The sequence below is a fragment of the Balearica regulorum genome, chromosome 30 (assembly GCF_011004875.1).
Source record: "Balearica regulorum gibbericeps isolate bBalReg1 chromosome 30, bBalReg1.pri, whole genome shotgun sequence".
Classification (NCBI taxonomy): Eukaryota; Metazoa; Chordata; class Aves; order Gruiformes; family Gruidae; genus Balearica; species Balearica regulorum.
In genome coordinates, this window is record NC_046213.1 from 978,068 (window position 1) to 1,005,831 (window position 27,764).

General features: G+C 55.0%; 2 protein-coding genes across 6 annotated transcripts in view; both read left to right on the forward strand.

Annotated features, from left to right (window-relative positions):
• WIZ (WIZ zinc finger) overlaps positions 1–12,962 on the forward strand; it is a 54,836-nt gene extending 41,874 nt beyond the window's left edge. For 3 of the 5 annotated variants that reach the window (XM_075738192.1, XM_075738194.1, XM_075738196.1), the window contains 7 exons: positions 6,181–6,345; positions 7,040–7,543; positions 8,872–9,408; positions 9,643–10,173; positions 10,415–10,864; positions 11,149–11,341; positions 11,524–12,962. In XM_075738192.1, the coding sequence (XP_075594307.1) occupies positions 6,181–6,345; positions 7,040–7,543; positions 8,872–9,408; positions 9,643–10,173; positions 10,415–10,864; positions 11,149–11,341; positions 11,524–11,683 (2,540 nt within the window). In that variant the 3' untranslated portion in view covers positions 11,684–12,962. Of the gene's footprint in view, positions 1–4,683; positions 4,869–6,180; positions 6,346–7,039; positions 7,544–8,871; positions 9,409–9,642; positions 10,174–10,414; positions 10,865–11,148; positions 11,342–11,523 lie in introns of those variants that run through there. The other 2 variants (XM_075738195.1, XM_075738197.1) reach the window with 2 other exon arrangements.
• A 1,389-nt stretch (positions 12,963–14,351) lies between these two features.
• AKAP8L (A-kinase anchoring protein 8 like) lies at positions 14,352–25,947 on the forward strand. The gene is made up of 13 exons (XM_075738198.1): positions 14,352–14,478; positions 15,959–15,991; positions 16,980–17,220; positions 19,304–19,772; positions 20,212–20,335; positions 20,503–20,558; positions 21,153–21,189; positions 22,437–22,545; positions 22,903–23,044; positions 23,206–23,311; positions 23,788–23,918; positions 24,404–24,499; positions 24,826–25,947. The coding sequence occupies exons 1-13, from the start codon at positions 14,466–14,468 to the stop codon at positions 25,327–25,329; spliced, it is 2,061 nt and encodes a 686-aa protein (XP_075594313.1). The 5' UTR covers positions 14,352–14,465; the 3' UTR covers positions 25,330–25,947.
• The last annotated feature ends 1,817 nt before the right edge of the window (positions 25,948–27,764 follow it).

The window sequence follows — 27,764 nt, forward strand, 5'->3', positions numbered from 1 at the left end:
TTCTCTGTTCTTCTCCCTGTTTTTTCCGGATTTAACTTCCCGTGATCTCCCTTACTGTCCCAAACTGTGAAGTCTTCTGCTAGAGCTGGATTTTTCCTCTCGATCTGCTCCTGTGCAGTGATTGGGATGTTTCACCATGTCTAGGAATAGTAGCAAATGTGCATTTGCTGGTTGACCTTCCACCCCACGCAGAGTCTTTCCTTCTGGAGTGCGTCCAACATAGCGTGGGTTTTTAGGAGGAGGAGACGGTCAGTTGAACGGCATGAGCTTAGGGAATGATTCTCCAGCTCCTCCATCTGCTGCTTGCTCTTGTTAAGCCCCCAGCTGAGGACTCAGAAGTGGGGCTTGTCCCCACCATGCCCAAGGTCCTGCCTTGGCCGAAGAGTGTCTTCACCCTCTCTAGAGCATAATTTTCACAAAGAAAGAAACATTCTTAGGATCTCCTGGGTTGGAAGAGACCCACCAGGATTATCAAGCCCAACTCCTGACTCCAGACAGGGCAACCAAAAAGTTAAACCCTATATCCAAGAGCGTTCTCCAAACTCTTCTGGAACACCAACAGGCTTGGGGCCATGACCTCCTCCCTGGGGAGCTTGTTCCAGCGCTTGACCCTCTCCATGAAGGAGTCCTCCTTGATGGCCAATCTGAACTTCCCTTGATGCTGCTTTAAGCTGATCCCTCGCATCCTACTACCAGACACCCGAGAGAAGAGATCAGCACCTCCATGTCTTCCCGCCATCACAAGGAGGTTGTAGACAGCAATGAGGTCACTCCTCAGTCTCCTCTTGTCCAGGCTGACCAACCCAGGTATCCTCAGCTGCTCCTCACAAGCCCTCTACTCCTTTCACCATCTCTGTTGCCCTCCTTTGCCCACGTTCTAACATTTTTATGTCCTTCTTAGATTGTGGAGCCCCAAAGTGCCCACAGGACTCAAGGTGAGGCCACACCAATACATGGGACAACCACGTCTTTCGACCAGTTCACTATGGGTGGCTCTTTCGGCCATGAGGGCACATGATTGACTCCCGTTGAGCTTCCCATCAACCAGAGTCCACAGATTCCTCTCTGCAGGGCAGCACTCCAGGACACATGGAGAAGAGAGAGCTCCTTCCAGTGGACAATGAGTGAAAAAGGGATGGGGTCTGAGTGTTGAGGACTCCAAAGTTGATTTTAGGGGTGTCCTGGTGTGGTCTGCTCAGAGATACAAGTGGGCAGAGACCCCGCAGCAGCTTCGATTCCTCCCCCCACCTCTTTTTATCCAGAGTGTGCAAGCCAACGTGGCCAGGGCCAGGAGGAGCCTGTGACTTTGTGGTGCCTGGGATGGGGACAACCACAGCCTGAGCCTCAGCAAGAGGCTGTGGAGAGGCTGGAGGAGATCAGGAGGGGAAGGCTCTTCCGCCAGCACAACTAGGGCTGGAAGAGGACGTTTATTGTCGGTTTTATGGGGATTTTTTGAGCCTCGTTTCTTCCTCGACACTTTGACTGGAGAGCGAAGACCTCGGCGCAGCTAAGCAGCGGCTCCGTTTTCCATCCTGACCTTTCCTTCCTCTGGTTAATTGTGGTTGCCCTCCACGAAGGAATTGAGATGCTTTGTGGACGTGGCCTTTTGTCCTCCTTTCTGTCAAAGAGCACGCCTGCTCGTCCCGTGGTGGCCGCGTTAATCGCGGATGAATGGAGGTTAGAAAAACCTTCTGGAGGTCCGTACCTGACCCTGGCTGCCTGCAAGGCCAACTTCAAAGCCAGGTCAGGTTGCTCAGAGCCGTGTCCTGTTGAGTTTGGAAAGTGTTGGAGGTACCACCACCTCTCTCCCGGGTTAACGTGCCCTGAGGACCCTTCTCATGTTACGATTCTCAGGTCACGCTCTCCTTTTGTGTCGGCCTTTCTGATTTTCCTCCCTGCGTGCTCGTTCTGCTCTGTGCTCACCCGCAGCCTGACCTAGTTTCCACCGTCTTTGATTCCTTTCTCAAGTTCCAGGTTATTGAAAAGCTCACGTTGGCCTCCTCCTTCCCTTGCGTGGGGATAACGTGGGCCGTCGCCCTTGATAGTGTCTTTTCTCCCGGTCTCTGAAGATTTCTGATGGTAGGCAGCGCCGCAGGGAGGCCGGACCTCGGTTTTTAGCCTGAATTTGAGCTCCGTTTTCACCGCTGCTGATCTAGCGCTGCAGGAGACGGCATGAAATCTCTCAACCGGGTCTTCCAGCGCAGGAATCGTGGAGTGAGGATCCCCAGGGGCAGAACTCGAAGGCAGATGGTCGCAATAACCTGCTTCAGTCTTGGCAACCAAGGATAGAAATTGTCCCTTTCCCTTTCCTGATGTTTTTGGGAGACCCTGGTTTCTAACTGCTGGAGAAGGGGATGTTGCGGGGGGTGGGAAGGCATTTGCCTGCCACAGCAATTCCTCATGACCTCCTAGTCCTGATGTTGGTTTTTCTCCAGCTCCTTTAAGCCAAGGAGAGGTTTTACATCTTACCACCCCAGCAGAGAAAGAAGAGAGGAACTTTAGGCGCAGTTTAGCAGCCCGTCATCCTCGGCACAGCCAGCGAGGGGAAGCACTGCGTTTAAAATTATTTGATAGCTCGAAAGCGCGACAGAGAGCTGGCAAAACCCCCTTGGCAAGGAATCGGCCTGCACAAAGCTCTGGATGCCGTAGGCTGGCCAGCAAAGACAGATGCTTTCATCCTCGCCCCAGACGGAGCCGGTTAGCAAGCCAGCGATCTGGCAGTCCTGCCTATCCCGGCGTTTCCCGTACCCCTTGTTGCCTTTGGTTGATCTTCTTGAGGAAGATTTGGCTCAAATTTGGGGAATTATTTTCTCAGACCACAGCTGAGCTCCGCAACTCGGATGCGACACCAGCTGTTCCACGAATCATCCCTTGAATCCGGGTTAAAGCAGCAGGTTGTCCGACCGGAGCCTTTTTCCAGGTGCAATGGGGTTGTCGGCCACTACGAGGGGCTTTTCTGTCTCTGAGAATCAGTGCGAGGATGTTTCACAGATGTTCACGGGCTTGTGAATCTCTGCGCTCCCCTGCAGATGTGAGCACGTGTCATCTCAGCACCCGAAAGCTGCCAGGATGAGACCCTCCCTGTTGTCACTGCATGGAGACCAGAGCCCCGGGGGACCTCTGGTTACTTCTGCAGGCTTTGAAACTCCCTAAAATGTCAGGATTTGGCCCATCGTGGCTTCTTTAGGCTCGCAGAGGCTGGTTAATCTCGCAGAAGCTGGATTAACCATCCACCACCCCTTTTTAAACTGCCTGACATGCAAACGTAAGTAGGAATTTGAACCTCCAAAGCTTCCCCAGGCTGAAAAACGAAGTGTCTGGTGTGGGTCTGGTTCTGTTTTAGCTGTGGCTCTCGCAGGTCGTCTCCTCTTCCCCCACCACCGCTTCTTGGTTCGGTTTTGTTTATACACTCTGGAAACGGCAGGCGGGTTTGCCATTGCACGTGGGTTTTCTTGGTGTCGTTACGGACCGAATCGGCCGACTTTAAATGCGTGTTTTTAACTCATAAGCCCAGAAACTATAAGGAAATGCTTGTGGCCACGTTGGGATTCTGCTTGTCTTTCCCCTGAGGAGGTGAGGAGGAGGATGGAGCTGAGCAGAACCCATCCAAGGTAATGATTACACACTCCGTCTGTCTGTATTTCTATTTTGGGCTCCGTAAGTCACTTTTACTTACCCGTAAGTTCCCTCGCTTGGCACTGGGTTTATCACCCTGATGTGCTGGGAGCGGGTGGGGGACAGTTCCTGCAGGGATTTTCCCTTTGCCGACAGAACTCGTCGTCGTTGCGCATCTCCCTTTGCCGGGTTTGCTCTCTCCCAACACCTGCTGTAATTTTAGAATAGCCTTTGCCCAAAACTCAGCGTTTTCAGCTGGTTCCGGTAGCGCTTGTCAGTTTGTTTAGGAGCGGGAGACTTTGCTGCCGCCACCTCTGTCCCCTTGGGTCTGGATTTGTGTTCGGGTGTTATTGGTAACCCCCGCTTTGAGGAGGGGCAGCAGTGCCATAGGCTGTGGCCGATGACTCTGTAACCTTCCTCTGGACAGCGAAATTGTTTCAATTTTGCTTTTTATTGAAGTGGTTTGAATAGGGAGCGGGTTTCTATGGCAGCAGAGAGGCCTCGGGTGGCCTTTTCCATCTCCGTAGGTTTTCTGGGTGGTGCGGGGCTGGGTGCTCCCGTCCTCGGGGTACGGGGCTGGTCTGGGGGAGCCCCGTTAGGGGACGGGGGCTTGAGGCAGGTCCCATGGAGGGGCTGGGCCGGAGGTGTGAGGGGGCCTGTGGGAGGGACACGGACCCAGGCCCGTACCCCAGGCCCTAGGGGAACCCTGTGGTGCCAAGGGTGCCCCACGGGGCTGGGCAGGAGCTGAGCCCCCGGGGACCTGGGTCCGCCGGTCCTGGTGCTGAGGCCTGGGGCTTTGTCCGGTACCCGCAACCCGGGTCTGGGGGCGGGGGGTGTGTGGGGGCCTCACAGCCCGCCATGGAGCGCTCCCTCCTCACCCCACCGCTCGAGCGCTCGGCGCTCCCCTCTTCTCCCTGCCGCCACCTCCCCGCTCGCCTTTACCCGCCGATTACTCGGCGCTCAGCCTCCCGCCCCGGGCACCGGCTCCACCCCCCCCCCCCCCCCCCCCCCACGCAACCCGCTTTCTCGCCGTTCCTTCACTCGGCGCTCGACCGCTCGGCCTGGCGGGCGGGCGCGCGCCGCTCGACGCTCGGCCTAACGGCCTGGCGGCCGCCCCGCATGTGCCGGAGCCAAGATGGCGGCCTCCACCTCCTCGCAGCCCAAAGTGACAAAAGCGGCGGCGGCGCCGCGACCCCGGGACCGGGACCGGGGTGGGGACGGCGAACCCGAGCCCGAGGCGGCGCCCGAGCCGGGTGAGGCCCCCTTTTCCTCCGCCGACCCCGCCCCGCCGCACCCGGGCCCACCCGCGGCCCCCACCCCAACCTCCCCCCCCCCCCCTTCCCTCCTTCCTCCCTTCCCCCGCCGCAGCCACGGGCCCGACCCGGGGCCGCCGCCGGTTCCAGGCCCGGCCCTGACGGGGAAGGGGAAGGAAAGGGGGGGGGGGAGTGGGGGGGGGGAAGGCCCGGCGAAGGCCGTTGTCGCCGAGCCGCCGCCCTCCTTTGTCCGTACCCCGGCCTCGCTTTGTCCCTCACGGGGGCCCCGCCATCCCCTCGGCGGGTTCCCCCCACCCCACAACCCCGGCCCGGCCCGGCAGCTCGCAACGGGCCGCACCCGGTTCCTGTCACCGCTGGGGATGGGGAGGGGTGGGTGGGGGGGGGGGAAGCCTTTCTCCTGCTCCCCGCCCCCCTGGGGGGGGGTGTGGGGGGGACACGGGCCGGGACACACACACGGGCCGGGGTGGGGGGATGCAAATCCCGGTCGCGGCCTGTGGCACCGCCCCGGGGTGGGAAGCGGTGCCCGGTGAGGCCGGGGCAGCCCCCAACCCGCCCCCGGGCCCGGGCGGAGCTCCCACCGGCCGTCACCCCCCCGCAGGGAGCTGCCACCTTCCCCGTCCCCTTCCCTGCACAGAGCTGCCACCTTCCCCGTCCTGCCCCCTGCAAGGAGCTGCCACCATCCCTGTCCCCTTCCCCACACAGACTTGCCACCATACCCGTCCCCCCTTCCGTATGAAGCTGCCATCTTCCCCGTCCTCCCCCCTGCAAGGAGCTGCCACCATCCCTGTCCCCTTCCCCACAGGGCCCTGCCACCATCCCTGTCCCCTTCCCCACGGGGCCCTGCCACCATCCCTGTCCCCTTCCCCACAGGGCCCTGCCACCATCCCTGTCCCCTTCCCCACGGGGCCCTGCCACCATCCATCCCTCCCGCTGCAGAGATGCCACCTTAAACGTCCTTGTCCTCCCCCACCCCAGGGAGCTGCCACTCTCCAATGCGTCGTGTCCCCCCCCCCCCAGAAAACAGCCACCATCTGTCCTCACGCGCCCCCTTTGCCACGTCACCGCCGTCCCAGCGATGCGTCGCCCGCCACCGGGGTGGGCGTCCCCCCTCTCAAATCACCCGCCACCCCCCTGCAGACCCCCGCTTCTCCCTGATTCTCCCCCTCAAGCTCCGGAGCCGCTTAAACCTTTGCGTAACGAAGCCACCTCGTCACACCGACCCCCCCCCCCCTGCACCCGTGGCTGCGTTATCCAACCTGGGGGGGCCGACGGATCTCTTTCTCTTTGACAGTTTTGGCTCCGGAAGAGGAAGAACTGGTGGCCATGGAGGTGGGTTCACCCCCTCTCCTGAAAAAAAGCGTTCCCGCCGGGCAGCTGGATCAACCCCCCACCAGGATAGGGACCAAACTCTCTCCTGAGCCACCCGGGAGCAAACCAGAGCCTCAGGACTCCAAAAGTGAGTATTTTTCCTTGGCTTCTCCTCATTTCCGACAGCCGAGCGCCGGGTTTTTGCTGCGAGGAGAGAGAGCGGGGAGCCCGGCAGGCGTTTGTTTAACCCGATCCGGGAGGATTTTCAGGTCCTTTTGCTTAATTAATCCTCTAATTAAGAGAGTGGTCGTGTTAAACTCCGGTATCTCTGGTTCACGTCGCTTTTCTTTCCCCGGCTCCAGCAGCTTTCCAAAGTTTGCCAGGACCGACGTGCGCTCCCTGTCCTCCTTAAGCCTCCTCAATCAATCCTTCCTCTCCTAATTAATGAAGTTCCCCTAAAACGATCGCTTTGAGATCCCTCTCCCCTGCTGGCAGGGCTTCGGAGCCTGCCCACGCCTCGCCGACTGTGGGCAAAGCTTCCAAAAACACTTTGAATAATATCCTTGAGCGGGAAAACCGGCCTCCCTCCACACCGGAGCGACGATCCTCGTCCTCCCACAGCTCTGTTCGCTCTTCCCTGCTTTATTTCTGCGCGTGCACGGGGGTTCGGAGCATCTTAACGTTCAAAATTTGGGTTTGGGGATGATAAAAATCCCTCGGGGTGGAGAAACAACGTGGCCGGACGCTGGTCCTTGTGCCTCCTGCCTCGACCGTGCCTTGATTTTCTTTTTTTTCTCTCTCTTTTTTTTTTGTTTTGTTTTTTTTTTCCTTTCTCTTTTCAGCCCAGAACCTTACGACGTGCGAAGTTTGCGGCGCCTGCTTCGAAACCCGCAAAGGCTTATCCAGCCACGCCCGTTCTCACCTACGACAGCTCGGCGTAGCCGAATCGGAGAGCAGCGGGGCTCCCATCGATTTGCTTTACGAACTGATGAAACAAAAAGGCAAACCCGACGGCAGCCCCATGTCTCCCACCCTCGGCAAAAAATCCGCTTCCCCCAAAGACGCCACCGCCGCTTCCCCTCGACCCACGCTCCTGGCGCTCGGCAAAGCCAGCGATCGCCCGCCGGACGGTCCCATTAACAAAGCCATCAAATCCCCTCCCGGTTTCTCAAAAAACCTCTCGCAACCGGGATCCCCCATCCTTAAGAAGGTGCCGCCTGCTCTTTCGGGATCCCCGTCTCCGAAAAACCCGGAGGAGAAGAGCTCCAAGCTCTCGCTGAGCCCTCTGCAGAGCTCCCCGAAAGCACAGTGGCCTCAGGCGGATGAGGAAGGACCCCTCAATTTAAGTGAGTTTATTTATTTTCCCAATGTTTCTCATTCGGAATACTCCTGGTTTTTTTCCATCCTGCTCCTGCTAAGCCGGGCATCCCGCCGGAGCATGGTGGGTTTGGTTCCGGCATCGGGATACGCTGGTTCTGCCGTGGGTCTTGGGAACGTAACCCTGGCGCTGCCGTGTCCCTGTTCGTCCCCAAATTCCCTCGGTGACTTATTCCTGCACCTTGGGACCAAAACGGTTTTCCCGGCAGCAGCCGGCTCTTGCCACCTCCTCCCAGAGCGTCTTACCGGGAACGTCTTCGTCAACAGCTCAAAGGGTTGTTCGGTGTCTCTGGCTCGTTAATTCTTAATCCTCGTTACTGGGATTATCCAGTGAGCCCGTCCCTCGCCAGCTTCGTCTTCCCCGGTGGAAATGGCGGCGTGTTTGGTGCCGTTTCCCGCGATAAAGGGGAAGACGACGCGCTGGCGTTGGCTGCGACGGCTCCTTCCCTCGCTGCGGGAGCGGCTTTAAGACCTAAAATCCCTCCAAATCCCCGTGGCTGGCGATTTCCTGACCCCGCGAGGTTTCTCGCAGCCGTAGGGTTATAAAATCGCTCCGTCCCGCTTTACCGTCTCGCTTTTCCCAAGCTGAAAAGCTCCGGGATGGCAAAGCTGGACGCTCTTCGTTAGGGCTGTCTGCTAACGAAGCCGTAGGAGCAGATGATCTCTTGGCTGGCTGTTCAGCTTGCCACGAGCTAAGTCCCCGGCACGCCGCAGCCTGCGCCGGCCGACAGATCCCAAAAAAAACGGAGCCGTGGCCGTGCCGACTCTTGGCCGGGGCCGGTTTGTGCGGTGAGCCGCGTTCCGGCTGCCTGTCGTGCCTCCGCTCCCTCTCTGTCGCTTCAGCGATGCCCGAAATCCCGACTCGGGTTAGAAATAACCCGACGAGCTCTTTCCACCGTTGGGGATGGCCGCACGGTGCCGGGGAGCGGCTGGACAATCGTCCTCGGCTGATTTTTCTCCCCCACCTAAAATTTATCCTGCTCCAGTCTCTCTTGCCGTGCGGGTTCAAGCCGCTGACGTAGTTTTCTGCCAGTTCCAGGCAGGGATCTGCCTCGATTTCCCCATCCCGATGGTTTCTCCCTTCCCCTCCGCGGCCAGGAGGGTCCTCCAGCTCCCCGCAGCCCCTGGCCATACCGCGTTTTCCGGGGATACCACGATATATCCGAGTCCGCTTCCCATTTTGGGCAGAGATCGGCTTTGCCGCCACGGGCTGTGTCCGTCTTCTCTTGTCCGTCCATTGAGCAATGCCGCTTTTTCTTCTCTCTTTCTCTCTCTCTCTCTCTCTCTCTCTTTGCAGCCTCGGGGTCGGAACCGGTACGAGATATCCGCTGCGAATTTTGCGGCGAATATTTCGAAAACCGCAAAGGTTTATCGAGCCACGCTCGATCCCACCTCCGTCAAATGGGGGTGACCGAGTGGTACGTCAACGGTTCGCCCATCGATACGTTACGGGAGATCCTCAAACGGAGAACTCAACCGCGGAGCAGCGCTTCTAATCCCGCCGGTCCCGGGCAAAAAGCCATGGCCAAGAGCCTTTTGGGCAGCATGGGATCCTTGGAACCGCGCGGACCCGGAGAGATTCACATCTCCGCCCTCACCAAGAAGGTCCAGCAACCCGGCAGCCCCATGGGGCAATCTCCTACCTCGTCCCCACCTCCCACTGCCCGGAAGATGTTTCCAGGCCTTTCTCCTCCCTCCTTGCAGAAGAAACTCAAACAAGATCAACTGAGGGTGGAAATCAAACGGGAGATGATGGCGGGAGGACTCCACGGAGAACCTCACCCGTCCGACCGAGCCTGGTCCCCGCGGGAGGAGATGTCGCCCTTGAACCTCTGTAAGTGAAACGGCCGTCGCCTTCCCCGCTCTCGTCTGCGGGGCCGAGGGGGGAGGAACCGCGTTCCCTCGGGAACGGGGACGTGGCGGGGTCCGTCTCGCTCTCCCCGGTGCTCTGGGGGAAACCCACGTCGTCTTCCGTTGGGGGAACCCTCGCCGCGGCCGGTGTGTGTAGGGGGGTTAAACGCGATCCTTCTTCTCCCCCTCCCCTTGACCTCACGTTTCTCCTCCGCAGCCTCCCGAGCCGACCCGGTACGAGATATCCGCTGCGAATTTTGCGGCGAATATTTCGAAAACCGCAAAGGTTTATCGAGCCACGCTCGATCCCACCTCCGTCAAATGGGGGTGACCGAGTGGTCCGTCAACGGTTCGCCCATCGATACGTTACGGGAGATCCTCAAGAAGAAATCCAAACCCTGCGTTATCAAGAAGGAACCGCACGCCTCCAGCATCGAACCCCCTAAATCTATCGGGGAGGAAGGGATGGACCCCAAATCTCCCGGAAAAATCCTTCAGGGCATGGCCCTGCCTCCCCTGGGCGGGCGGACGGGGAAGCCCAACCCCGGCAGTTCCACCTTGAACCGCGAGATCTCGTTGTCGCCTCTCACCAGCAAACCCCAGGGCGGTTTTTTGACGCCGTTGTCCGCCAAACGACCGTTACAGGACGATCGGTTGGGTCCTCACGCCGACGTCAAGCACAAGGCGTACATCCAGACCGAGCTGCCCTTCAAAACCAAGTCCGTGCACGACAAACCCGCGCACACGTGTAAGTGAGGGGCGTGAGGGTGGGGGGGACGCGGGGAGGAGACGCTTTAACACGGGGAAAAATCGCCCCCAGCCCCGTGCCGGGAAGGGTTTTCGGCTCCTGGGGATGCCGAGCGGGGAATTTGGGGGTCCTGTTCCAAATTAAGCCGAGCTCCGTGGAGCGGGGCTGGGGGAGAGGGCCGGAGCCGAAAAACACCGACGGGATTTGAATCCCGACGCGTTTTGTTCCCTCCCCGCCGCAGCCAGCGAAGCCTGCTGCGAGCTGTGCGGCCTCTACTTCGAAAACCGCAAAGCCTTGGCCAGCCACGCGCGGGCGCACCTCCGGCAATTCGGCGTCACCGAATGGTGCGTTAACGGTTCGCCCATCGAGACCCTCAGCGAATGGATCCGACATCGACCCCAAAAAGCCGGCGCTTACCGTAGCTACATCCAAGGCGGACGACCCTTCACTAAAAAATTCCGTAACTCTTCCCACGCCCGGGATCACGACGGCGGCAGCGGCGGCGCTCGACGGATGCCGCTCAGCCTTCAAGCCGGCGGCGTCGCGCTTCTGAGCAAAGGATTGACGGGAGATTTGGCTCACGGCGATGCCGGAAAAATCTTGGATGGGGGAAGCGGCGGCGAGCGACCCGTGATCACTTCTCCCCTCTCCTTGGTGAAGGTGGAGGAACATCAACGCTCGAACATCAACAGTGAGTTGGGGAGAAGCCGACCGGGAGAACGGATCTCCGGCACCGGCAGAGCACCGGGAAACCCCCTGCCCCTTCCCGGTGGGGGGAATCTTTAGCTGAGCCCCCCCCCCCCCCCGCCTCCTTCCTCCTCTTCTTCCTCCTCCTCTTCCTCCCAGGGACTTAATTCCCCACGATTCTTCTCCCCGAAAAGCCGAGCGGCGGTGCCGTGCCGCCTCCGGTGCCCCCCACCCCGTTCTAACACTCCCCCCCCCCCCCCCCCAATCTTTCCATTCCTCCTATCCCAGAGTTCGAGCGGAGGCAAGCCAGACCCCTGGACGCCCCCCTCCACCGGGAAGAGGAAGGAGCCGAATTCCAACAAAAAATGGAGGAAACGCGGCAGCCGCCGCCGCGGATGAGGCCGGTGCCTTCCCTGGTCCCTCGCCCGCCGCAAACCTCCTTGGTGAAGTTCGTGGGGAACATCTACACCCTCAAATGCAGGTGGGTCACCCCGCAGGGAAAAGGGGGTTCCATCCCGTATCCCTACGGATCCCCTTTTCCGGAGGGGAGCGCTGCTTTTCCCCCCTCCGCGGGGCGGATCCCTCTTTTTGGGGGGGGTGGCTCCCCCCCCCCCCCCCCCCCCAAAATCCGCAATTCCCGAGCTGACGCCGTCTCCTCCGTAGGTTCTGCGAGGTGGAATTCCAAGGTCCCCTCTCCATCCAGGAGGAATGGGTCCGACATCTCCAACGACACATCCTGGAAATGAATTTTTCCAAAGCGGATCCTTTACGGGGCGAAGCTCCCCCTGCACCCGAACCCCCCGTCATCGCCGAGGCTCAGTAATCCCAAATCCCGGCACGGGAAACGACGGCAGATGGCACCGGAACATCCCCGCCCCCCCCCGCCTTTTTCCGCATCCACGATTCCCTTTTTTTTTTTTTTTTTTTTTTTTTTTTTTAGGGGGGAAAGGGGGAAAATCGATCGCTGCCTTCGCCCCTCCGGAGCTTTTCCCCCCCACCCTCCACCTTCTCCCGCATCCAGGGGACGAGCCGGGGCGGGGAGGGGGACAACCCCCGGCCACAAGCACTACAACGGATCAAGACAACCCTCGGCGATCCCATGGGAAAACACGCGGCAAACGGGATCCGGCACCGGATCGGGGAGGGACCGATCCCGGCACAGAGAGGGGAGGGGAGGAATTTTTCCCCCACCTTCCTTCTCCTTTTCCCCAAAATCTGTTTGTTTTGTTTTGTTTTGTTTTTTAACCCAAAGAACAAACGGTGTCGTCTTTACCGGACCGGAGGGGAATTTCGGGAAGCAGCCGCGTTCCCGGAAAACGCTGTGGATTTTGTATATGACCCTTAGAGTTAATGTATATTCGATTTTTTTTTCTCCCCCCCCCCTTTTTTTTTCTTTCCTCCATAGGCGACGATGAAATTTAGTCTCACGTAGATGTCGGAATCCCTCAGTTCCGGGATTGCATGTTGCCCAAAAATCCCCTTTTCCCACACCAAAAATCAAACCGCCGCCGCTTCCCTCCGGCTTTTTTCCAACGTCGGATTCACCGCTCTCCCTCGACCCCGTCCCGCCGCCGCATCCCCTTTAATTTCATCGGGGAGAGGAGCGCAGCGGATGAGACCCGCCGGAGATTTTTAAAAAACAAACAAAAAACTCCAGGGGGGAGCCGGAAAATCCCCAGGGAATTCCCGGCGTTCCCATCCGGAATCGGCCGCGGCGGCGCCGGGAGGATTTGGCTCAGCCCCCGCCCCCAGTTTCACCGTTGCTTTATTATTTCTTTTTATTTTTTCCCCCTTTTTTGTCTCCCCCCCGCCCCGTCTAGCACCATAGACCTGACTTTTTTAAACTCTAGATTTGTGTAGAAATAAGGAATATTCATTTTTATTTGGAAAAAATCCCGAAACTTCCGAATTTCGGAAGGAATTTTAACGGATAAATATTATTTTTCTTTTTTTTTTTTTTTTTTTTTTTTATTTCCAAGGTGGCTTTTTTTTTTTTGTTTGGTTGTTTGGTTTTTTTTTGGGGGGGGGGGCGGGGGGGGGCATATTCTGGTGATTTCTTGTACCCGGGAATATGGGACGATGGATTAAATTCTGGAAATGAAGCCCCCGGGGGGGGAGAGCGGAGTCTCTGGATACTGGGAATGGGGGGGCGGGGCTTGGGGCAAAGGGGGCGGGGCTTTTTGGGGTTGGGGGCGTGGTTTGAGGGAAGGGGCGGGGCTGGGGGCGTGGCTTGTGAGAAGGAGTGAGGTTGGGGCGTGGCTTGTGGGAAGGGGCGGGGTTGGGGCGTGGTTTGAGGAGTGTGGTTGGGGGCGTGGCTTGTGAGAAGGGGCTGGGGGCGTGGTTTGAGAAGGAGTGAGGTTGGGGGCGTGGTTTGAGGGAAGGGGCGGGCTGGGGGCGTGGTTTGAGGGAAGGGGCGGGGGCTGGGGCGTGGTTTGAGGAGTGAGGTTGGGGGCGTGGCTTGTGGGAAGGGGCGGGGCTGGGGGCGTGGCTTGTGAGAAGGGGCTGGGGGCGTGGTTTGAGGAGTGAGGTTGGGGGCGTGGTTTGAGGGAAGGGGCGGGGCTGGGGGCGTGGTTTGTGGGAAGGGGCGGGATTTGTGGGAAGGGGCTGGGGGTGTAGTTTGAGAAGGGGTGAGGCTGGGGGCGTGGTTTGTGGGGGAAGGGGCGGGGCTGGGGGCGTGGTTTGTGGGGAAGGGGCGGGGCTGGGGGCGTGGTTTGTGGGGAAGGGGCGGGGCTGGGGGCGTGGTTTGTGGGGAAGGGGCGGGGCCAGGGAATTGGCGGGATTTCGGGGCTCCTCCGGGGAGTTTTAAAGGGGATTGGGGGGTTGGGGGTGGGGGGAGGTAGGGTGCGGGGATGTGGCTTCGTGTCTTGGCGTCAGCGTGATGTCACGCCCACGGGTGACACGCGTGGGGGGGGGGGTCCACTTGAGTACCCCCCCCCCCCCCACCCGTCGGGGGGATAAACGCACCCGTGTGCGCCCCTCACGTGCACACAGGCATACACGGGGGGTGCGGACACGCGTGTGCACACGCTCACGGGTGGGTAAAGGTGCCCCCAGACCCGCCCCCCCCCCCGCGTGTGTAACACACGCGTGTGCACGCACGCCCCGCCCACGTGGGGCGCGGCCAATAGCTGCAGGCGTCGCGGCGAGGAGGGGCGGGGTTAGTGGCTGAAGGCGGGTCTGCAGCGCTATTGGCGGAAGAAGGGTCAGCCCGCCCCCCAGCTGGCCAATGAGAGAACAGAGCGGTGGAGGGCACGCCTGCGCGCGAGGTGACAGCCGCGCCGTCCAATCGGCGCTCTGCCTTTCTGGTTCCATTGAGCGAGGAGCTCGCCGCGTCGCGATTGACATCTGCGCCAGCCAACCGCCGCGGGGGCCGCCCAATGGAACGCGAGGGAGGCGGTGAGCGACATCTAACAACCTCCAATAGGAGCAGAGGATCACGCGGGGAGGCTGAACCAATAGCGGCGGGGAACGGAGGGAGCGCCGACCAATGAGAACGGGGAAGGCGGAGCGGCGAGGCCAATGGGGCGGGGAGGCGGGGCTCGCGCGCCGCCGTTACCGTCTCGCGCAGGAGGGAGGAGGCGGCGGCGGGTGGCGGCGCCGCCATCATGAGCTACTCAGGTGAGGGGCGGCGGCGGCGCAAGATGGCGGCGGGGGCGGCTTCGACGGGGGGGAGCTGAAAGACGCCGCTTCGGGGGTGGCCGCGGGTCCTGCCGGGGCCTCGGGGAAGGGTGATCGGGAGGCCGGGGGGGGGGAGGAGGAGGCCGGAGCCTGTGGGCGCTGAGACCGGGTGGGCTCCTGAGGGGTGACGGGCGCTGCCGCCGCCCGGCCTCACCCCCTCCCTCCGCCTTCCCCCCCGTCCCTGTGTCAGCTCGGTCCGAGGGCCCGGAGGTGGTTCTGGCTCCGGCCCGGCGCCTCGGAGCTACGCTATGGCCTCGGCCCCTCCGGTTCCAACCCCGCCCGGGCACCGGCCCGGTGTTCTCCGGGTACCCTCAGGCCGGGGGAGGTTCCAGCCCCGGTGCGGGGAGAAGGGAGCGAGCCAGACGCTGTTTCTGACAGAAAAATGATTTCTTTTTTAATCAAGCTTAATTAGGCTCTCTCTGGTTACTGCCTGGCGGTGGTGGCTGACAGGAATTCCTCGTCCTCGCACAGGTTACGGCTCTAACTCCCCTCCTCGCTTAATTTAGCGTCGATTTTGCCTTTTCCTCCTTTTAATCCGCACGTATTTATTCCTTCGCTGGCTCTCGGAGCAGCATCTCAGCTCACCTGTGGAGTCCGGTGGGCGTAGGAAGCGATTTGTCACTGTATTTGATATCAACTTTTATCTGGAAGCGGCTCAGGCTGTAACAATGACACTAGGGGTGGGGAGTGAAAAAAGAAAAATTAATAAATTACCCTTGTTTTGGGCAGAGGAGTCTGTAAGTAAGGGGGAAACGCAACGAGAACCTGCAAGGTAACATCGCTTTCCCGTAGCGTGCGTGTGGGTTGATGCGTACCCTCGTTAACGAGGCTGTAATCGCTTTGGAAATGAAGGTTGAGAGTAACGGCTTCTGGACCGGAGAGGGTGGGATGTCGGTGTCCCGGCCATACTGCGTCTTCCCGTCCAGGTTATCTCCATCTTCCAGCTGGTTTCCTGCAAGGGCAAAGTGCAGCGATGCCATCGAGATACGTTTCTCGCCCCAAAGGGCGTCTGAATGTCAGTCCTGGGAGGCTGCAGGTTGGCGGACGATGGGATTAAAACTTCCCCGACGTGTCCCGGTCCCTAATTTTTCAGTGTTAATTAGAGCGGGGTTTATTCCGTGCGAGATCCCTCTCGCTTTCCTAAAAGCTTCGCCTCTGCTCCAAAAATCCTCAGTCATGGAAATTGTTACGGGGAGCTTAGCTTGAAATTAAAACTCTTTTGTTCACACAAGACGAGCAAAGGGCGTCGCTTTTATGGGGACGTGTCATTGCCGGGGCGACATGAGGTTCGATTTCTTCGATATTTGGTGCGAGACCCGTGGATTATCAGGGCCGTTGCTCCGTCGTGACGCTGGGTAACGAGAATCTTTGGGCGTGATGACGGTAAACTTGTCTCTAATTGCTTTTTGCTCTTTTCTAGGTTATGGAGACTGGAACTCTGGGACGAACAGAGGCAAGTACAATAAAAACTAGAATAATTTTCTGGCGGATTGGTTTATTACCTTCCACTTCAGGTCCGTTTCCCGAGCGAGACACGCAGAGGTCGGCGATGAACAGCCACAGACCCCCGCGTAGTCTCTTACTGTTCCACCCGTGTAACGATTTTCTTCTTTTATTTCACAAATTCACCTTGAAGCCAACAGGAAACTTTGTTACCGTAAACAGGAGAACTGTTTTAGGTGGAATATTTGGGTTTTGGAGTTGTTTTCCCCCAAAAAACCAACTCTCTACTGCTTGTGAAACACAAATGAATCCAACAAACTCCTTCTCTGCGTGTGCCAGCAGCCAAATAAAAGGTCAGGGGGCAGAAAAAACTAAATTTTAAGCCTCAGCAGGCTTTTAATTGGCTTTGCGTGTATTTCCTACAGCGTTTTTTTTTCCTGTTTCTAACAGTTTTGGTTTCTTTAGCAAGAGGAGAAGCCTCTGTGTCGCTTTCTGATAGAAAACGTGTGGGAAACGCTTGGCCGAAAGCAGTTTTGCTCTCGGTGCTTGGCTGTGCTATCTCCGCAGAGAACAAGTACGCGACACGGCGTCATCCCGTTGCGTTTAAGAGGTTCTAAAGCAGCTTATATAGTTCCCGGTGAAGGTCTGTCCTAGCTGCTTTGTGTCAAACTAAAAACCAGCTTAAAACCGGTTCTCGGATACCTCTGGCTTAACCCAAACCGGGTTTTTATGGAAGCGCTGCCTTGGCCGCGCTGATTCCTCTCCTGAGCGGGTTAGACGGAGGAAGCTCTAGGCTGCGGCTGCGTTTTATTGTTCCCTTAAACCTTTGTGAGCTCAACAGTTCAGAGTTTATAGGTGAATTGAATAGAAATTTGAGCTTTTATTTAAATTTTTAACTGTCTCTGGCGATCGCTTGGGGCATCTTAATGCAAATAAAAATATTAGCGAAGCTGGATAACTGGAAATAAACCTGGCTCATTTATTTTTTGTTGTTCCAGGTTACGAGGGATACAGTTACGGCTATGGATACGGCCAGGATAACTCGGGGAATTACGGATACGGCATGGCCACGTCAAACTCCTGGGAAATGGCCAATTCGGACGTTGACATCAACCCCGACGGTTCGGGCGGCGGCAACGCTGACGCCGTCATCGCGAAAATGAACCAGCGCTTAGACATGGTGTCGCACATGGACGCGGACGCGATGCAGGGAGGACACTACGGATCTGGCGGAGACAGGTGAGAGGGGAGGTGGGAGGCGAGGAGAAGCAGTAACGATCAGCTACTCGTTAAAGAGTCGTCGCTGCTCGGTTTGTTCGTCGTTCTTGCCTTTTTCCGGTGTCGTGACTCGATTGAGTGTCCAGAGGGGGCTCAGCCTCGTCCTCTCACCTGCTGTAACTGTAAAATAGGATTTCGCACAAAGTTTTTATCTGTATCTTGCGAAAAATCCAGATTTGGGACTTAAAGTGCAGCCTTTACAGCGGTGCCTAAAATTTCAGGCTCTTGAGTAAAATAATTACTATAAGGAACCTTTCTTATTCCTCGTTTTCACGTGTTTATGTGCTTGTAAAGGAGTGTTAAAGAAAACAAGGCCCTACTTCATACTTAATCGGAGTTCAAATTACTAATTTTGATTAATAGACTACTGCAGGCAGGATTTTGTAGCCAGTGTTGCAGGAGATGCTCAGCTCTACGACAGTCAGCTCCTTGCTGATCCACGATAATGTTTTAGTACTAATAAACAGGATTTTTTTTCCCCAAAGATTCCCAGTTTATTAACGGGCACAGCAAATTTTGAGCCAGGACTTGGTATTTCTGCAGGGGGATGACTTGTTCCAGGTTTTTAATGCCTTAAATAAGTAAAAGTACGGTGAAAAAAGTAAAACTCAGGAGTAAATATCAATAAATGCGATGTGACTGTTTTCTACTCCGCTCCTACGCTTCCAAGCCAGTAACTCCTCTATGAAATCGTACGTCCGTATTATCAAATTGATTTGTTTCGGTCACTTGCTCAGTTTAACCGTGCTGGAACGGGGCTGTCGAATCATTCTGCGGATTTTTGTCCCTTCAAACGTCGTTTTGAGCTTCTCCACTTTGATGTCGCGCGCCATCAGTTGCCCCCTCACAGACACGCGGCGCGTGTTTCTACCGATTCGGTGCTGCCGCATCAGTTGGGAACGGGGTAGGCTTCATTAAAAGGCCAAAAAATTCCCGCTCCGCGCAGGAAATAACGCAAAACACGGTAAGAGGAGCCGAGAACGTCGGCTCCGGGCTATAACAAAGCAAAAAAGGAGCCGCTCGCCCTCCGGCTTATGCGTAACCGGACGCTGGCAGCTCCTCCATCGGTGCCATCCTGATTTTGTAGCCCCAACACCTCTCCTTGTATCGGTGGGGTGACTTTCTTCAACCTGGGAGCTGGGATAACTCTTTCCCCCCCCCTCCAGGCTGATTCCTATCTCCGTGCTCCCGAGGCCTCGCCGTGAAGCGCAGCGGCACAGGGTCGCGCTTCGACGGGGTTCGTTAGCTCAGCATCGCGATCTTTTCGTGAGCGGCGGGTTTCCTCATCGGTCAAAGCAGTGGCGGCAGGCGAGCAAAGCTTTAAATTCCAGTATGAAGCCCGTGCTGCGATTTTTAGTATCGCAGAATATAAAGTTAAAAATCCTCCGTGGCCTCGTTTCCAAGAGGAAAAAAATGGATTTAAATCGGTTGGGGCACGTGTCGGCTTTCCAGTTGGGAAAAACGATCTCTTAACGGATGGATTGCAGGTGGGGAGCGAGGAAGGCTGGGTCTGGAGTAGGTTCTTTGGTTGTGCCAAAGTGTTCCTTGAGTAGCTGAGGAGTAAATCTCGCTGCTCCTGGAAGTATTTCTGGGTAAGGTGGAACTTGCCGTGAGGACGAGCAGCTCTCCGTTCGCTTCGGCTGCTCCTAAAGCTCCGTTTGAAGCGGATCTTTGGGAACAAGGAGAAAGCGATCACCCCCAGCCTCAGCGGGTGAAGCAACCTTTGCTCAACGCAGTTGGGTTTGGTTTTTTTATTCTTTTAAAATATTTTTGGTAATTCTGGAAGAAACGGATGGTTTGAGGGGCTCCCTGGTGTCAGGTTTTTCCTGTGTCTAAAGCTCTATGGTTCCTCCACCACTGGAAGGGGAATCTTGACGCTCTGTCTCCAGCTTCTGCTGGTCCGTGTCCTGTCCCACCACGTGTGAAACGTGACACGTCTGCTGATTTGAAAAAATAAATCTAAAAAAATCTATTTTGATGGGTTTTGCTTGCTTCGCCTCTGCCGCCGTTTCTCAGCGGTGTCTCTCCGACGCATCTCTTTCAGGTACGACTCGTACGAATCCTACGACTCGAGGTCATCGATGAACGACCGTGACATGTACCGATCCGGCTACGATTACAACGAATCCGAACACGATAACGATAACGCCTACGAAGGTCACTACGACAACTTTTACGGAAACCGTCGGGATCAATACCAGAACAGAGCACGGGATAACTTTGGTCAACGGGGTCAGAATTGGGGTAGAGACGGACGCAATAACAGACCCATGGCGTCTTCCTATCCTGGGCGCATGGGCGGACAGTGGAACGAGCCGCCGCAATCGATGGGATCGCGAGGTCTCGGTCCCCACGGCTCCTCCAGGCTCCCTTCCCTCTTCTCCCACAACATTATCCCAGAACTCGGCATGTTCCAGGGAATGCGAGGTTTCTCGGGAAATATGCGTTACGGAGGAGGAATGATGAAACAACGAATGAGGAGAAACTGGAAAATGTGGGACTCGGATTTTAAAGTAAGTATTTGTGCGATATCCTCCCACCTGCTCGGCTCGAATAGAGACTTATTTCCCAACAGACCCACGCGAAGGGCTCCAAAATACGCTCTGGGAAGCGATAATACAGAATTCTGCGCGTTATTGGTTTTGTAGCGTGTTTTCTCCGAAGCAGAGAGAGGAGGCCGTGCTCAGTTGTGGAGCGGTATTGATACATGAGATGTTTTAATCCTTAAAATCTTTATTTTCTGAAGGTAGGAGAGTATCGTGGTCCTTCACGGCTTAATCCCCCGCGTTACGGGATAGAGGTGCGGTGGATTACGTCCTTCCTGATCGCCTCTGCCTGTCAGAAACTTAACGCGGGAAGCTTAACTCGCTAAAAATGAGTGAAATAAAACCTCGCTGGCTGTGGAGGGCACCCGCTCGTATGGCAGGAATTAACCTTTCTCTTCTCTCGCAGCCCCAGAAAAAGAAAATCAAAAAAGATCCCACCGCCAAGAAGCGGAAGCAAACAAACAGCTCCGACGAACCCGACAGCAAGGCGGCGAAGACGGATGGCTCCGACAACTCCGACTCCGACAACGGTAAGAGCGGAGCGGCTTCACGGCACGCTCGGGAGCGTTAGAAAGTTGCCGCTGTCTTTATTTCCGGCAGAACCGTCGTGCTTTGCCGCACGGTTTAACGTGGTGGTGAAATTGTTGGTGTCGACCCGGGTTACTTCTCTTAATGCCGACTGTGGCGTCTCTTTCAGAGGAGGGAACGGAAGGAGAATCGGGAGAAAAAGAGGAGAAAGAAGGCTCCAGGGGTGTAAGTAGCTCTTGAAAACCGCTTTATCGTGATTAAAAGCTGTAGTTCTGGTTGGAGGTGGTGAGGGCGGATCCCTGGACTCCCGTGTTATTCCCAAATCGAGTTGGGAGGGGAGAAGCTCGGACAAGTTGGGGGAAGCGGATGGAAGCAAAATGTTCCATCGAGGGACGCGTGGATGTTATGGGGGCTTCCCAGCTCCACCCACCAGCTGTCCTGTCGCTGCAAGACGCTTTACGACGTCGAAACGCAGTAAAATACAAGCGTGCAAATACCTTTAAGTAAGGAAAACCCAAAAAGATCAATTGTCTGCGACGTGGCGCATCCCAAAGTGCGGGATTACGCTGCCGGGCTCTAGTCGGGGGCTGAAGGAACCCCTCCGCCACGCAGTGAGTTCTGACCTCTCGGATTTAAGATCTGCAGCCGTCGCAGAACCATCTCCTGCCGTGCCGGATGTTCTGGAGCAGCCAGATCCGGTGGAGGTGTCACTCTTTGGGTGCCTGGGGAGGGTTTGGGAGGCAGCGTGCTGGTGAAGATGGCAAAACCAGGCGTTCGCTTTCTCTCGATGGTTTTAAATTCCCGACGTTACATTTTTAGGAGGGGGAAGATGAAGAAGGAAAAGATTCAGAGAAAGGTGAGTTGGCACGTGCGACGGCAGAGCGTGACCCCCTCCTCCAGAAGAGAGATTTCCAGTGAAATCCGCTGGGTTTATTCAGGCTCCTTCGGTTCTTAGAATCCGTTCATGGCTTCGCCGTCGTTGCGTCTTGGTGACCTGAGCTAAACTTCTGCACCTTCTCCGCGAAGGGCCGTTTGGCTTCCATCCACGCGTGTCCCCGAGTCCCCTGGGGACGCCGGTCTGATGCCGCGATAGATATCGGAGGCGCGGTCCTACGAGCCAGACCAGTCGAGGGGTTGTTTTTTTTTTTGCCTGCGATTGCGTCACCAGAGAGAAATGGGGCGGGGGGGCTCTTCCCCGGGTGCCGGTTCACTTGATCCTCAGGATGAGACCTGTCAGATCTCCGCTGCTGGGAGGCCAGGGGGCTAGCTCAGCTGTAACGTCGGCATTTAGTCAGATGAATCCCATCCTTTGTGTCTGCTCAGGGATAAGGAAATGCTGTAAAAGCCCTGCTAGGGAGGAGCTGGATCCCTCGGTCGAGGTAGGTTGGTGAAGCTGCTAGCCCAGGGGCTTAGGGAACCAGATTTAATTCCCGGCCGTACCGTAGACTTGATTTTTGGGTAAGTTGTTCGGGTTGTGAGACGGGATGGAGCTTCCCGGCTTGGAGGAGCACGGCGAGACGCGAAAGGAGCTCGGAGAAGCAGGAGGGCTGGGAAGGAACCCGTTGGCGAGATGCGTGGGGGTGTCCCCGCTGCCCGTCCCGCCGGCGGGCGGCATGAATTTGATCGCAGGATCTGTCACCAGGGTGAGCGGACAGAGCAGCAGTTTTTCTGTCCCGAAAAGAAGCGGTGTAAATTCATCCCCCTCACCCGAGCTTTACTGCGTTGCCAGTGTTAGCTCTGAGAGGCTGGGCAAATCGGAGCGGGTGGTACTTAAATAAATCAACCCTGTAACTAATTAACACTTAAAACTTCATAAAAACCAGTAGCAGCAAATGCTAATTAAAACCAAGAGCTGGAAAATGGTGTTAGAGTCTTTCTGCTATGGTTCTCCACCCACCAAGCTTGTCCCAGTGCAATTTTTTTGGGGGGTTGGGTGGGGGGGAAGCTAATTTGGTTTATCTGTCATTGGCTGGTGAAAGCAGCTTCTTGACTCTACGGTATCTATACGTTGTGCGGGTTGGTTGGGCTGATAACTAAACTTGTCTAGGGAAATTCTCTTTAATCAGGTGGTGCCCTGAAATACAACCTGCTTTAAACACTTAGGTGCTTTAACAATTCAAGAAGAGATCAGTCAAATCAAACGCAAATTGCAGGCGGGCAAGAAAACTCAAGAGAGGCAAAAGAAGAGGCATCGGGATCGCATGGTAGAAAGGTAATGTCTCCTATTTTGTATTTTTTAGTGGTGTTACTTGTTTGATGGTTTGGTTTTTTCCTCAGAGGCCGCAGTATTTGCGGCTGGGATCCTTCCTTTTGTTCCCAGTTGTCCCAGTGTTTTATCTGTTGGTTGTAGAAGGTGCTTTGCTCTTGTTGTCCATGCTTAAAAAATAAATAGAAACGGGGAAAATCTCTGGGAAACATCTCGTAAATGCTTTAAGGGTTAGAGACTTCCGTGAGTTTATCTGCTGCTCCTTATGTAGCCCGAGGGGCAGTAGATCCGGTGGGAAAGCGGTGCCCTGTAGAGCTGGAATGGATTGGTTTGAATATCGCTTCCCTTCGCCTCTCTCGACAGGATCCAGTTTGTTTGTTCGTTATGCAAATATCGGACCTTCTACGATGACGAGATGAACAGTCACCTTGAGAGTAAATTCCATAAGGAACACTTCAAGTTTGTTGGAACCAAGTTGCCTCAACAAACAGCTGATTTTCTCCAGGTGAGCCTCTGGCTACGTTTCTATCCCCTGGGTTTCAGAATTTTTGGGGTTTATTATTTTTATTTTGGGGATACTGTAGAGCTAAACTGCCCCTCTAAGTAACGGTGTTGGAAACTGCTAGAGAAGGTGGAGTAATTAATACCAAATATTCTGCCATCTAGGAATACGTTGCTAATAAAACTAGGAAAACGGAAGAGCGTCGTAAAGCAATTGAAGACATTAACGCGGTTATTCAGCAGATTTACAGGGACCAAGACCTTACGCAAGGTGAGAGCTCCTTTGTTGTGTGCATCGGCTGCCTCATCAACTCTATAAATAGTAAAATAGTTAAAAAATAGTAGAAAGGGGAGGGGGGGAACCTGCTGGTGTTGCTGAAGAGTAAAACCTACTGTAAGTTCAAGTGCACTGTCAGCTGCTTCAGGTTATTACCCGGCTTTATGGGTGCTAGATAAGCAATTAGCTGGCTGAAGAGATTAATTTTTTTGCAAACCCGCAGCGCTGATGCGGCCACAGCTCGTGGCACCGCAGCGTGCGGCCAGGCTTGTCTCGGGGCCAGCAATGTTCCATGAACTTGGCCGTATGTAACGCGCGCTCCGCGTGGCTCCTGCTCCCCGGCAAGACGGTTTTGATACTGGTGCAAGGGTTAGAAGCGAGTTTGTAATGTAATTGCCAGTAAAATCTGGAACACAGCACAAATCCCCGGATTATTTTCCGGTTACTACCCTTCCTCGCTTCCTTTTCAGACGTTGGCATGGAGCATTTTATTAAAAAGGTGGAGGCGGCTCACTGCGCTGCCTGTGACCTCTTCATCCCGATGCAGTACGGCATCATCCAGAAACACTTGAAGTCGCTCGACCACAACCACAACCGCAGGGTGAGTGGGCAGCCCGGCGCCTCGGGGGTCTCGCAGGCTTCGGCAAGAACGGGAGCACAAATTTGGGTGGGTTTAGTTCGTGAAATGAGGGAGAACTTTTCTTTGTCCTCTTCAGCGCTTCTCTCCCCAGCCTGCAGTTAATTTTGGCTGTTCTTGGGTCCCCAAAAACTTCACCTTTGTAAAAGTTGGCAAGCGAAGGTGTTCATGGGATTAAAGCGCCTTCAGCGGAGCCTCGCGCCAATCTGAAAACGAGATCTCGCGCGTCTCGGATCTCGCGTGTCTCGCCCTGTTTCTTGCAAAATAAACAACTTTCTGACTTCTCCATGTACACGTGGGGACAAACTTTAGCAGAGTGAGCAGTGAGCTGAGGTGACGGCCGTCAGGCGACGGCTCTTTCTAGGTACAAAATGCATCTGGCGGCACACAACTGTAAATCTCGATGCGTTACGTCTTAAGCGCAATTTTTATTTTGTCCTCCCGTACAGGCCATGATGGAACAGTCCAAGAAATCGTCGCTAGTAGTCGCAAGGAGTATTCTCAACAACAAATTAATCAGTAAGAAACTGGAGCGGTACCTGAAGGTACGTATTTGTGGAGATATTTCATGACTTCATCTGTCGTCTTCCTGCCCTGCGTTACACCGAACCCTGAGCAAACAGGCTGAACAAGGTCTCCAGTTTAAACTTTTGGCCGGAGACCTGACTGTTGCGTTGTTGCCGCTAATTTTAGTGTTGATTTGAATTCTCGAGGTGGCATCTGCTTTCAGGAGCTGCTCACTGAACCGCTTTTGGTGCAGCCGTAACGCTGAACTTCTTGGGAGGGTTTGCTGGCGCGTGGCCGGCGTGAATTCCTCGAAGCAGCTGGAGATAAACTCGCAGCAGACGAACGCTTGTCTTCTCTTTTTCAGGGTGAGAATCCTTTCACGGATGATCCAGAAGAAAAAGAGGAGCACGAGGAAGGAGAAGGGGGAGCCAGTGGAAGTGTAGAGGAAGGAACAGCAGAAGGAGCAGATGAAAACAAGGATGAGGAGGAGAATCCAGAAGAAGAAAATCCAGAGGAGGAAAATCAAGAGGAAGAAAATCTGGAAGAGGAAAATCCAGAAGACGATGAAAATCCAGAGGAGGAAAATCTGGAAGAGGAAAACAAGGATCCCGAAGAGAACCCAGGAAGAGGTGAAAATGAGGAGGAGCGAGAAGAAACGGGGACAGAGACAGAAATTGCGCAGCCACAAGCACAAACGGAGGCGGAGCCGGATGCGGAAAAGGCGGAGGAGCAGACGTCCCCGCCTGCGGAGGAATCTCTCCCTGAGGAAGAAGAGCAACAGCCAGTAGAAGGGGTGGAGGTGGATGATGAGGAGGAAGAGAGTGAGGAACCTGCTGCAGCACAAGAGGAGGAGGAGGATGCGGAGTAAACTCTGGGTGGGGAAACAGATGTGTAAAAGACCTGATGTATTTTGTTGTGGGTTTTTTTTTTTTTAAACATAACTGTATCTGTGAATTTCATAGCACATCTTTTGAGTTCTCATTCTACTAAACTCACTTAGGCAGTGGAAGCCTTGACCTGTAAAGTGATTTTTTGGAAAATAGAGGAAATGTTGTTTGGTTTTGGTTTTTTTTTTACCAAATCTTCATTTTAGTAGCTAGGTTTTGTGCGGTCTCTGTTTTTTAGATGGCTTTGTACTAGGAGAATTTCCTTTCGAGCATGTGTGCAAACCAGTGCTACTTCACGATCTGGCAAACGAAACCTCTTCTCTTCCCCTTGAATTGAAACTTTTCTATATTTAACAAAGCTGTGGTTTGTCCCCTTAGTCTGTCTGTCTGGAAACATCAGAAATTTGGTTCTGGGGGTTTAATTTCTGCAGTGTACGCCGTTAACTTCCACGTGACTGTAATATTCCCCCTGATGTTTTATTCTTCCTTTTAATGCGGAGCGAAATTAAGTGGTGTCAACGTTGTATTGTTTGTAAAATGCTTTCATTTTAAAGGTGAATGTTTTGGTGGGTGGAGATAAAAGGACTATCCTGAGATGACCTGTGACTCTGCCTTAATTTCTGGTGCCCTGCTAAAGCTTGTGAGAGGTTGGAGGCTTAGAACCGGTCTACAAACCTCGTTGTCTCCATGCTCTGGTTTGTTATTTGGGTTCAGCTAGGCTTTTCTCTCTTCTGTGCAGCAGATGGAGCTGAATTACTCGCCTGAGGTACTAGTAAAAGCTTGGTTGAAGCTGTCGTTGGTCCATCATCACTCAGAGGATGGTTTCCCTTTCCTGAAACGAGGGAGAAATAAGGAAATTAGTTTCCGTGACACCGCAGAGGTTATCGGTGCTACGGAGAGAGGCGGCCGGCAGCTTTCTGCCGGGTGGGTTGATGGATAAGTACATGCTTTGCCTGGAATCGCCACATCCAGACTTAAAAACCTCCAGCTTGGCGTCACTTGTACGAGAGAAGTTTTCCCCAGCGATGGGCAGAAAAGGAGATGGAAGTAGTAATGCCGAAGACAAAAGCGCTGACCTCAAACCCTTTCCCACAGCGCGGTCCCTGGTGGCAGCGACCACCCGATCCTTCGGCCGCAAACCCCTCTGCGCGCCAATGGGATTGAGAGATGGATGAGAGAAGCTCCGGGAGAGGGAACGCTTCACCTGCTCCGTGCCCGGGAGATGAATTGCCCACAAAACCACCGAGGCTCAGGTCCTGAACTGTTTATCCTGGCGTTGCCCGTTCCCCTTCCCGAGCGGTGACCCCCTCTTCTGCTGACGGACTAGTTCTGGAAGATTCTTTTTCCAAACATAATTAATAGCCTGAGTCGCTAAATAACTCGTTGGTGCTGTAACGACATCCCAAATCTTGCTTTGATGTGTGTTTTGAGCTCAGAGCAGCCTAATTACTATGCTGTGGGAATGAACCGGGTGTCTTGGAGGGTGCTGGTGGCACTGGGGGAAAATTTTGGAGGGGTGTGGGGTTAGAAAGCTGCCTCAATCCTCATCTTCACACATTTTGGCTTTGAAGACAGGCCGGCGTTCAGCTAGCCACCATCATCGGCTCAGATTCAGCCTGTGCCAAGAAAAGAGGCTTGATTCCGTCACCTCCTCTTACAGCCGCTGGCTTTTCCTCCTCGTTTTGTGGCGATTTCCAGGTTTCCTCCTGCTTTTCTCTGTGGAAAGTCTCCAATCTCGATAATGACCTCATCCTATCCCGATGGAAAAACAACTGGGCTTTGGCTTTGTTGAAGTGCCAAGACCTGCCTTCTGCTCGAGTTTTACTGTGTGATCGATGATTTGGATTTTCAGAGAGAATTATGAGGGAAAAATCTTTTGATTTAAGGTTTACTTAAAGAAAATTGAGATTCTTTAATGGCTGTAGGCTGCCTGTAACCTTAAATATTGGGTTCGGAAAGTGGTGAGATCTCTGTGAACCAGCCATTCTTTTTAAAAACAGACAAACCTCACTTTTATTTGTAGTACAGTGAGTTACACCTTCCTTATACCTCCCCCTTTCTGCTTTATTTTCTAACTTTCCCCTTTCTGCCATCCCCATTTCTCAAACTTTCTGGCTGGAGAAACGAATTTTGAGGAGAGGGACTATGGAGGGGTGCAGGTTTTGTGTTAAATACGCTGGGTTTTGGGGAGAAGAGTCTTCATCTTGTGGTCTGGAGGGTCAGCGGCTTTTCCCGTTCCCCCTTTGCTCGCTCCAGAAGCGTTGGCATGAAGGAAAACATCTGCAGAACTTCCAGCAGGGAAGAGTGAGCGGAGCTTGGGCTGCTTGCTGCGCTGGTCATCTTCTACCTGTTGATTTTTTTTCCACCCTGCTTATTAACAAGGAGAGGAAAAATGAAAGAACAATTTGTAATTAAT